Source organism: Tenrec ecaudatus, chromosome 10, assembly GCF_050624435.1.
Source record: "Tenrec ecaudatus isolate mTenEca1 chromosome 10, mTenEca1.hap1, whole genome shotgun sequence".
Taxonomy (NCBI): domain Eukaryota; kingdom Metazoa; phylum Chordata; class Mammalia; order Afrosoricida; family Tenrecidae; genus Tenrec; species Tenrec ecaudatus.
In genome coordinates this window covers 142,606,858-142,618,905 of record NC_134539.1, presented here as the reverse complement: position 1 = coordinate 142,618,905, position 12,048 = coordinate 142,606,858, and the positions used below count along the sequence as shown (strand labels likewise).

Sequence of the window (12,048 nt, the reverse complement as noted above, 5' to 3'; positions counted from 1 at the left end):
TGAGAGTAGTGATGCCAGGAAGGTAAGGGGAAGGTAGGGGGAGAATGGGGGAACTGATCACAATAATATACATTTAACCCCTTCCCAGGGGGATAGACAACAGGAAAGTTGGGGAAGGGAGACATCAGTCAGTGCAAGACATGCAAAAATAAGAATTTATAAATTATAAAGGTTTCATGAGGGAGGGAAAAAATGAGCTGATACCAAGGGCTCAAGTTGAAAGAAAATGTTTTGAAAATGATGACAACGTATGTACAAATGTGCTTGACACAATGGATATATGAATGGATTGTGACCAAGAGCTGTACGAGCCCCTAATAAAATGACTTTAAAAACCCACAGACACACTTCCACCCTATTCTATATACAGTAGCTAAGGGTCAGAATGGACTCAATGGCACTGAAATTTTTGTTGGTGTTTTTTTGAGAATTATCCTCATTTTTTACAGATTAGAAAACTGACGTTTAGAAAGGTTAAATGGTCTGCCTAAAATCATTCAACTTACAAGCAATTCTGCAGGCAGAAAGGTTACAGAGGGTAGAATGAGTCTATTATTTTGGGAGCTTTTTCTTTTTTTTAAAATCACTAGTGTCAAGTGATTACCCTTTTTCATAAAAATACAACCCTGCCTCATGTTTAAAAACAGATTTTCTGCTTTTTACTTTATGGGTCACCAAGAAGTGTTTGTGGACTTGACACAGCGATAAGATTAGAGGGCAATGTATTTCTGGGCTCCATTATATACACACAACAGTATATCCTGCTTGTCACCCTATATAATTCACATAATTTTTCTAGGTCTTAATGTCCTCACCATAAGGTAATTATCAAATACAATGCATGCAAATCCTTACTTTGGCAGTTCAGCTATGTAAACAACCTCAATCATCTCCACAGTCTCTCAGTTGCTGTACTAAAACCTACTATTTTACTTGTATTTTTATTACATTTTTCTCCATTCAATAATTTCATTTTAGTAATACTAAAAGTTCAATTAGATAGTCTAGAACTTCATGCTATGGCGATTAAGTTACCTATTATTTTTTTAGTAAATATTCTGGTCCAGCAGCCATCGTGCAGTGTCTAGCTTTCCCTAGACTTTACAGACCAAACATCAATGCCCTGAGACATGGGTATATAGATGTCAGGTACAAATCAACAAAGCAAATAAACTATGTATGAGGAGTTTTAAAAATATTCATGGAAAAATTCCATTATTTTAAATTACATTTCCCCACAAACATTTTGAAACTCTTGTATGTCCATTTCTCAGACTCAACAGGTTTCTACTATTCTAAATTGTACAATACAGGCACTCACTACTACAAAGTTTTAAGTCTAGACCATACTGAAATAAATATTCTCAATTAATCCCTAGAAGTTAGTAGCAGAGTGACATCCCCCCCACCCCATAGACCTTAAGCACTGTTCCTGGACTCCCTGTAAGCAGCATTCGGCAGCCCACTGTAACTGAGTGGTTTCTCAACCCAGTTGGTTCTAGAAGAGTGGAGACTGATCAGCAGCATCAACATCACTGGAGATTTGTTAGAAGTGAAAAGTCTTGGCCCACCCCACACCTCACTGCCATCAAGTCTACGGCAACTCCTATAGACCCTAGAGCTGTGGTTCTCAACCTTCCTAATGCCGTGACCCTTTAATTCAGTTCCTCATGTGGTGGTGACCCCCAACCATAAAATGATTTTCATTGCTACTTCATAAATGTCATTTTGCTACTGCTATGAATCGTAAATATCTGATACGCAGGATGTATTTTCATTGTTACAAATTGAATATAAAGCATAGTGATCAACCACAAAACAATATGTAATTGTACATTGTGAAATACTTATGTGTTTTCCAAGGGTCTTAGGCGACCCCTTTAAAGGGTTGTTCGAACCGCTGCCCTAGAGGACAGGACAGAACAGTTCCTGTGAATTTCTGGACTATAATTCTTTACAGAAGTAAAAAGCTTCTTCTTCCTCCCAAGGAGTGGCTGGGGGTTTGGAACTGTGGGCTTTATGATTAAGAGCCCAATATGTAACTACAACACCACCAGGGCTTTTACCTCATGCAAGTTATAGAAACTACAGAAAGACTGACAAATCAAGGTTAGAGAACTATTTCCTAAATTTTAGTTTACTTCAAAAATCACTGATACAATAGTTGAATCAGAAATTATAGGAGTCGACCTAGCAATCTGGGTTTGAATAAGCTCTCCAGGTGATTTTGAACCTTGATTTGTCAGTTTCTCTGTCGTTTCTCTAGTCTCCTTATCTATTTCAAGGGGAAGGAGGTCTGGTGGCACACTAGTTAAGTACTAGACTGCAAATCAAAATGTAAGCGGTTCTAACCGTTCAGCAGATCCAAGGAAAAAAGACAGTGTTCTGCTTCCGTAAAGATTACAGCCTACAGAAACCTTTGGGGCAATTCTATTCTGCCGTATAGAATCACTATGAGTTAGAATCACTAACCTTTAGTTTAAGATTGTTGCCTGTGAAAATATGTTTTCTTAAAATTTGCATGTGAGACTGTAAAACTAGTGGACAGGAAGATATCACAACACTATCTTTAAACTGCACTATTACATTTAAATATATAATAAAATTTGATCATTAATTCTGTTATCAGAAAATTTTAAAGCATAAATTACTTTTGTTTGTGTAGTTGAAGAAACACAATGTATAATAAATATTCCACTAATAAGTGTGAAAATAACTTAAATATTTTAAAATATGCTTTTGAAACATTAATTCATTATTTTTTGGTACTATGTAGAAGTTAATAATAGCTTCAGCCTCTTATCGCATTAGAATTTATTTTCAGAGACTAATAACTTTATTACAATAGAGCAAGAAACCACAAAGCATCCGTGCTTTAAACCTGCTTTAGATTAAGAAAAGGAGAGGCTGTATAGCATGGTAATTTGCATTTTATTATCAAGGGTTTAAAATAATTATATATATATATTTATTATCATGTGTTAGTTTCTTTCTGGCTTTCTAAAACTGTTAACTAACAGTTTGGTTCAATTCCAAGTCAGCAAAGAATTCATGCTTGGGGAAAATATATATACGCATATTCACATGGATAAGATGCTTCATAGTAATTCAGTCATTGCAGTCCTATAAACAGCGGCTACTTGTCTTCCGAACAATGGCAACACTACACTAGATGACGGATGTCTGATAAGCAATCAGGAGGTACATGATTAGCCCTTCCTCACAGTAGTTCTGATTGACAAATCTTGAAAAGAAAAAGGGTTCTCTTACACCAAAATTCCAGGCAGGAGTTTATTATTTAGTTTTTTATATAAAAAATATCTGTGTGGTAGAAGAAATTTAAAGTACAATGTATATTCCATTGCCCATCAAGTGTGAAAATAACTAAAAATATGAAAATGCTATTTATTTAAAGTTATTTTGTGCTTGAAAATAGAAAAGTTGATGCCTGAGACACAATTGTGATTTACTTACAACATGAACAGTTATCTACAACAGAGGATGCTGTGCAGGGTACTGTGCAGAGAAATTTCTAAGTTCTTTCAATATTTAAAAATAATAAAATAAAGTTCTCTACTTATTAGAGTTTACTTAAGTTTTCTCCTACATGGGATTTTTCATTTTGAAGCCAACTTGTACTTCCCTGACATTTCAAATGAGCTACCGAAAAAAATAGGCACCATTTTACTCTGTTGATCACTAATGCTATACATATGCAGTGGTTGAATCAGTTGTAATGAGCAGGGATTTAAGAAAGACCTAAATAAAGCCTGCCAAGGGTCTTTACGAAAGCTCTGGTCTGTATACCCAACTAGAGCTGTGAGCATTCTGACTCAGCTCGATAGACTCACTGTAGAGTGAGTGTAAAGGGTGTTGCCAGGCAACTCAATCTAAGTTTGGAAGAATCTAAGCATTGATAATGAGCTGGCCTCAGTTTGGCTCCCACACAAGAAGAGTTTTCGTGAACTCCCACATCTGCTTACAGGCCATTCATGAGCAGAGGTATTTCTAAAAGTCAGCATCCAGGAGTCCAATGCAAGCTCAAGAAGATGTAATGTTTCTTTTCTAGTTCAAAATTCCTATTTCTAGCAATACAACGATTTTCACTAACTTTTATAAAAAAGGAAAAAACTGAATAGGTCATATGTGAAAGGTCCAGTGGTCCATGAACACCCTTATTCATTTCTTTGAAATTTTTGTTTATAAATTGTTAAAGCAAATTTTAATGCAAGCCCAAATCACTAAAATACGCCAGAAAACTCTACCAAAATTTATTTAAATTCTCTTGAAAATAATCTTTGACATTATTTTAATACTCAATATTATATCGATAAGCAAAAAGAATGCTCAGTTTAAAGAAAAGTATGTGCTAATAAAGGAAAATACGCAATCAGTTATAAGAGGTCACTGATCTGTTTTTATGAGCAGCATACATGCGAAATATTGTTTTGCTGGATGGGCCCGAATGAATCCTCCCTCTTTCAAAGCAGACACTTTGCATGCATGCTTACCAGGGCAGTATGCATCCACGTCCAGTTTCTGAGCTGAAGAGAGGGTTGGTGAGCCAAGCTCTGACTCTGGAATTCGTGGGCTCTCAACAAACTTTGCCTTCCTCAGAGGGGCTAAGGATAAAAAGAGGGATCGGGAGGGAGGGGTGGGGGAAGAAAGGATAGAGAGGGGAAAAAAAGAGAAAACAAGAGAGAAACAGTAAAGAGAAACAGAAGGAAAGAGAGGGAAAAGGGAAAGAGAGAAACATAGAGGGGTCATGAGTAAGGGGAACAGCAGGCAACAGATGGAAGCACTTAACTGAACGACACACTCTGTCAGACTCGGATCAGGTTACCCTCTTTTTTTGTGCCAGAAAAAAAATTAACTGCATTCTTCATAGAGGAGATGGGTCTTGTTAAAAAGTCACTGTAAAAAGGGAAAACTAAAATTTAATACTCAAAACTAGGGGCACAATTGGGCTATAACTATCTTCAGAGTTTTCTTTTATCTTGACTTCCTTTGTTATTAAATACAAATATTAACTAAGGAAAGTACAGGCCTAAGTTTTAAGGTTTTGCTTATAAAAATATAGCAAAAGGATCTTTTAAATAACTAGTAGAATAATCTGTTATGATAAATACTGTAAGTAGAATGATATGTAAATCATCATGCCTAACCCATCTAGTTTAACAAGGAACTCATCACCTTACTATTAGGCCATTAATTTAATAGGCCCAAACTGCTATTGGACAAAGATATTAATGAGGTCATGTCAGTTTCACAGTTGGCACGAAAAATAAAAAAATTAGTTAAAAATTTAATCAGGAGGTCAAAGGTTTATGCCATAAAATTTATTTCATTTTGGTAATGAAAAATGTAAATTATAATAAAAGTTTTACTTATTGACAGCACATATACATTTTATGTACAGATTTTTAGGGAGAAAAGTTAGAGAACACTAATGATAAGCATTAAAACAATCAACTAAGTATTTTAAAGTAAAATTTATAAAGATTGATTTAGCACTTTTAAGGTAAATTTAATTAAATAAGGTGAAACTGCTTTGCATAGTCCTAGCAAAAATGTATCAGATTGGAAAATGACTGATACACTATATGTAAGTATCATGCCAATAGGTGTCCAGGACATGCAAGTGTGTAAGATCGCATTACATTTTACAATAGTTTTTGCATGTTCCTCAAAACCCTTTCCCATTACTAACCCACAGAGGATTCTAAGTTATTCCTAAAAGGCTGTAAAAAGTTATATAAAAATCACTGTGATTACAGTGGTGGAGCTCGCTTCTATTTTCTTTGGATAATTAAATAATAAAGTATTAAAATAATACAGAATATAATTTTGAAATGTGCCAACATTAACAACCTACAAACAACTAAATCACACCTTTTTGAGTGTGGCTATAGATTTTATGTGCATGTTAGAGAAACATATACCACAAGGGCAGTTAATATCTCTATGGCAACAAAGACTGATGTTAAGAATACATACAAGTATGGTTCGCTGACAAATGCAAGCTTTGAAATGGCAGAAATTGCACCTCTGCTAAGAATGTAATACTTGAGCTTGATTGTTTTTAAAGTCACTACCATAAATGAAGATCTCAAGAAATTTATATGCTTTCTTCCAGGCTACCAATAGCCAGCCAATTATATGAGAATCTCTTTCCATATAGCCTTGCCAACCAATGAAACAATAATGAACTGTGTTATTTATCCTATATGGTTGCTTAGCATCAGAAATATGATCATAATTTCTCAAAATTCTTAAATCCTTTACTAGAATTTTATTAAAGCATTCTCATAGTAGCACAATAACTATTATACCTGCTGTGTTCTCATAAAGATGCAGCTGTCCCCTGCACTGTCCCCTGCTCAAGGGACTTGCATATCTAAAAATCGTAGTAACTATTTTGTTTTGAAAATAGGGCTAGTACAAGGAGCAGAGATTATAGTGACTTATGGCAGATATATAAAAAACTGAGGTATTATAAGAGAAGGTGAGTGAGATAGGAGGGCTAGCAGGAGCTCCGATGCACAGGAGTTAAGTGCTTGTCTGCTAAGGAACAGGTCTTTACACACACCAGCTGCTCTGCAAAGAAAACAGTGACAGTTTGCTTCCTTACAGATCACAGCCTTACAAACATTACAGAATGGCTCTACTCTGTTCTGTAGAGTCGCTGTGAATCAGAATTCACTAGGTGACAATAGGTAGCAGAAATGTAAAAGAATTAAGAGATGGAGTCAAGGAGAAAAATCACTATCCTAGAGACTTATAAGAAGGAAGTAGTCAAATACTATGAAGAGAGTGTGGAATATCTGGTCTGAATTAATCAGAAGTAAAAAAATATTCTGGCAGTGAGGAAAAATGGAATCTTTTGCTGAAATCTATAATTTTCCAGCAAAGAAGAGAGTATTTGAGAGCTGTGAAGCTCTACGCCATGCAGACTTCACCATTTTCTGTGAGAAGGAAATTTCAAAGGAGGCGATCTTTAAAATTTATAGTGGACATTTAACTCTTCTGTATACTCTCACCTTCTATCTTTATACTAGGGTGGTAAACACATCCAATAATAAATTTAAATATAAGCTGGATGATGATGTTCCTTTCATCCAAGTAACAGAAAACAAATAGTTACCAGTAAGTCAATCAAATGCAAGAAGTACAATCACAAGTATGATAGGTTGTACAATAGTATAAGGGCAATTTAGAAGACAGGCCACAACATTTTGCTTTGATACCCAGAATTTTAATATAATCCATCATAAAGAATAGTATGCAAATATGAATGTCGGGTTATGAATATCCAATTTACTAACAATCCAGTTATGAGTCCCAGTAAATTCTATTACATATTAGAAATCCATGGTACAAATGATTTGTAATAAGACACGATTACTACTTTGTGACACATTTGAAAATGTTATTACTTAGTCATTATGCTATTAATGTTTTAATGCACCTAAAAGTTTCTTTAATGCTTTTATGTATACAAAGATATACTATGTACTGTAAACTAAAACAAACACTTGACTTACACTGCATACAAACTGTAACTGTTCTGATTTATGCACAAATTTAGGAATGGAACTCATTTGTAATCCAAGGACAATTGTATAGATTACAGATATGGGGGAGATAATTATACATAAAGGTTTAAATGACAGAAGAAAAACCATTTGAGATGAGATGGTTAGGAGGGCTCTAAAAGTATAAGCAAGTATTTTATTGTGACAAAACAGGAAACTACTGCAGGGGTCCAAGAACTGATGTGTACAGTACTGATAATCTGAGTCTTAAATATGGGAATCTGGCAGAAGTTGAGAGGAAGGATACATACTGGTTAGGGGCATGGTCTTTGAGATTTGAAAGATTTAAGTCTTGGCTCTAATACTTTGGAGTAGTATGAAATTGAACAAGTTACTTTGTTTTACTAAGCCTCAGTTTTTCCATAAACTCATAGGATTGTTAGGAGGCTTAATAAATTTTAAATTTGTGCCGTTTTAGGGGCCCTTGAGTCTATTCTGACTCATAGCAACTCTATGTACAACGGAACAAAACACTGCCATCTTCACAATCACTGTTACAATTGAAACCATTATCGTGTCAGTGCAACTGGCTGAGGGGCTTCCCATACTTTTCCAAGCATAATAAACTTTTCTGGGTACCGGTCCTTTTTTATAATATGTCCAAAGTACATTAGTCAAAGGCTTTCCATCCTCTTTTCTAAGGAACATTCTGGCTGCACTTCTTCCAAGACAGATATTTGTTCATTCTTCTGGTAGTCCAAGCATAATTAATGTTTTTTTGACAACACCCTAATTCAAAATGCATCAATTTTGCTAAAGTCTTACCTATGCATTGTCCAGCTTTCACACACACACACACACACACACACACACACACACACACACACACACACACACACACACACATAAGGTGATTTAAAATGCCATGGCTTGGGCCAGGGGCACCTGAGTCCTCACAGTGACTTCTTTGCTTTTGATCACCTCTAGATCTTTTGTAAAATATTTCTCCAATGCATTGTGCCATTTGATTTCTTGATTGCTGCTTCCATGAGCTTTGGTTTTTGGATGAGAGTGAAATGAAATCTTGGGCAACTTCAATCTTTTCTCCATTCATTATGATGGTGCTTACTCATGCAGTTGTGGAATTTGTTTCTTTCAAAAAAGAAAAAGAAAAAAAACGACACTCCGCCTTTCCCCCAAGCATACTGCCATCAAGTTTATGCCAACTCTTAGTGACCCTGCAGGATAGGGTTGCTTCCCTGTGAATTTCCAAGACTAACTCTTTACAAGAGTGAAAACCCTGTCTTTCTACGGAGAAGCGGCTGCTGGTTACCAACTACAGACCTTGTGAATCGCAGTTCAACACATAAGCACTACACCACCTGAAGGTTGTTTTGAACTTCACCAGTGATTACTTCAAGTCATCTTCACTTTCTGCATGAAAGGTTGTATCATCTGCAGACTGTTAATGTCTCCTTCTAATCCGGAAACACGGTTCTTCTTTTTATGGTCTAGTTTCTCATATGAGTGGCTCAGAATACAGATTAAATAAATATGGTGAAACATACGACCTGATGTATACTCATCCATTTTAAACCACTTAATATTCCCTTGTTCTGTTCGAAAGACTACTTCTTTGTATGTACATGTCCCACAGAAGCACGACTGTCTTGAAATTTCCACTATTTACTATGTTGATAGTAAGTTAATAGAGTACTATGTAATCTGCTATAATAGCTATCTGTTGTGAACCACTCAGTGGAAAAACAACAAGATACTACTGCTTTATCCATAAAACACAGGCAAACATTTTTCTAGTACTTTCTCCTTCAGTCAATATCCATGATATCAGCAATGATATCCCTTACTCCATGTCCTCTTCTGAATCTGGCTTGAATTTCTTAGAAGTTCCTTGTCAATGTACTGCTGCAATAGTTTTAAAAATTATTTTCAGCAAACTTAGTTGCATGTTATTAATAATACTGTTAGATAATTTCCACATTTTCTGAATTATATTTCTTTGGAAATGGGCACAAATGTGGACCTCTATCAGTTGGTTGGTTATGTAGCTGTCAACAAATCTTGGCATAGACAACTAAGTCAGAATCAACTCAAGGGCAACTAGTGATTGTAGTGTAGGATGCATAACAGGGGAACTGACAAGAAATGAGTGGAAAGGAGGAGAGGAGCTAAATGACAGAGTAGCCCATATTTCCAATAGAGAAATTTGGCCCTACTATTTTAGATAGTGGAGAGCCCCAGAAGAGTTCCAAAGAGAAAAGTGACATGATCAAATTTGCAGTGTTAAATGGTTGCTCTGAAGCCATGTGTTGGGTGGGCTGGAGGATGACAAATGTAACCACAGGGAGACGGTATATAAGAATTGCAGTTATTCATGTACGTTTCCTGTGTTCACATAAGACACAATGGCATTTATTGAATTGAATGGAAGAACTCTTAGACACGTTATGGAATTAGTTTATAAATAACTGTATTTGAATTTTCTAACAAAATACTTCTTTTAAAAGTGCTATACAGCCTTTATATGTGGAAAATTTTTTGCAAATAAAGCTAAATTTAAATTATGAGTAAATCTAAATTGTTATGTTACTAAAGTACTAATTATTGTCAGAAAAAATGATAATCCTTCAAACATACCTTGATGCTTCTGTTTTTACCACATACTGTTATCTCTACTACAGGTGGTGCCCTGTGTCATAATCATTTTTTACAGTGATTTTAAATACCCAGACAACTTAAAGATGAAAACTTAAATAGGAAGAAATTAGATTTATAATTATATTAACATTTTCAGCAACATGTCTTCATATATTTTCAATTCATAAGATCAAAGGGAAAGATTTGGCTGCTGGCTGAGAGGTGCTGCTTGTTGTGGACTAATGACTGTATCCTTACTGTTTTCTGATCATGGCTTGAGGAAGCCTGCTAATTTCCCTAATAAATTCCCATAATTGTAAATATTGTCTGTAAAATTCTGAGTGTCTATTTGATTTCTGTTATCTAATTATAAGTATTGTCTTTGATTTCCTGAACCAGCAGAAAGTAAAATGCTGTGAGAGGAACACGTGGTGTCATTATAGGGTAACGTAGAAGCATGTCTGACAACTACCTTGTGGCAATCAGCCTATGGTTGGTGTGGAGTTTGATTCTCCTTCTTCTTTGTGCAGCCAACGAAATTAAGATGTAGCCCCTGTGCTATTTTCTAAATGATTAACAACCACCACCAAAAAACCCACTGGCATTATTTCCATTTCTGACACTGTGAATCTTTAAGGTAGTTTGCCTTATCTTTCTCCCATAGAGTGTCTGGTGGGTTTGAACCAATCACCTTGCGATTAGTCTAATGCCTAACCCACAATGCCATCAGAATGCCTTAATCTATACAGTTCAGGCTATAATAATTCAAAGTGTACTAAAAAGATAAACTTAATATTGGAACATGAGGGGTGAAGTGCTCACGAAATATTAATTTACAAAATTTTTTCTTTGTTCAATTTTCTTTCTTAAAGGTTTCCCCTATTCTCCTATTCTCTTAAGTTTTACTCTCTATGGGCATAACTTTCAAAGTTCTATCTTAAACCTTATTTCTCTTCAAGTGCTAGAATCACATTCCTACCCTAATATGCTGCCATATCACCTTAAACAGAATGTGCTTTATTTTGTCAAAACTAGTTGTCTTTCTACTGTTTCCATTGGGCTCCCAAATTCCTCTTTTTTAAAACTCAGAATTATCTTTGGTGGATTTTCCATCTTCTGAATTCTATAACTAGTCAATCATCAATATGTTCCTTTTATCAAAATCTTTGTGCTTGAATTTTTCCATTGCTCCCACCTCAGCTTACCATTGCTCCATGGCCCCTTTAATCATGTCCTAGTTTTCTCTTCTAAAGCATCCTTTCATGAAACTTCTGCTTTATATAAACTGATGCATTCACAATTTGAATGCAAAATGCACATTCTTTTTAAAAATCATTTTATTGGGGGCTTGTACAACTCTTATCACAATCCATCCATCCATCTATTGTGTCAAGCACATTTGTACATTTTTTTCCATTATCGTTCTCAAAACATTTGCTTTCTACTTGAGCCCTTCATATCAGATCCTTATTTCCCCCCTCCCTCCTCACTCCCTCCTCCCTCATGAACCCTTGATAATTTATATATAATTATTTTGTCATATTTCCCTTCACCCACTTTTCTGTTGTCCATCCCCCAGGGAGGAGGTTATATATAGATCCTTATAATAGGTTCCCCCTTTCTACTCCACCTTCTCTACACCCTCCTGGTATCACCACTCTCACCACTGGTATTGAAGGGATCATCTGTCCTGGATTCCCTATGTTTTCAATTCCTATCTGTACCAGTATACATCCTCTGGTCTAGCCAGACTTGTAAGGTAGAATTGGGATCATGATAATGGGGGAGGAAGCATTTAAGAACTAGAGGAAAGCTGTATGTTTCATTGCTGCTACCCTGCACCCTGACTGGCTCA

The 12,048-nt window shown here is 35.6% G+C and overlaps 1 protein-coding gene across 9 annotated transcripts in view; it reads right to left on the bottom strand.

The window, feature by feature from the left end:
• The window catches only part of TANC2 (tetratricopeptide repeat, ankyrin repeat and coiled-coil containing 2), a 364,118-nt gene that overhangs the window by 204,815 nt on the left and 147,255 nt on the right, over positions 1 to 12,048 (bottom strand). For 5 of the 9 annotated variants that reach the window (XM_075562035.1, XM_075562037.1, XM_075562040.1 and 2 more), the window contains one exon: positions 4,512 to 4,622. The exons of the other annotated variants lie outside the window; for them this stretch is intronic. In XM_075562035.1, the coding sequence (XP_075418150.1) occupies positions 4,512 to 4,622 (111 nt within the window). The remainder of the gene's footprint in view (positions 1 to 4,511; positions 4,623 to 12,048) is intronic. 9 annotated transcript variants of the gene reach the window in all.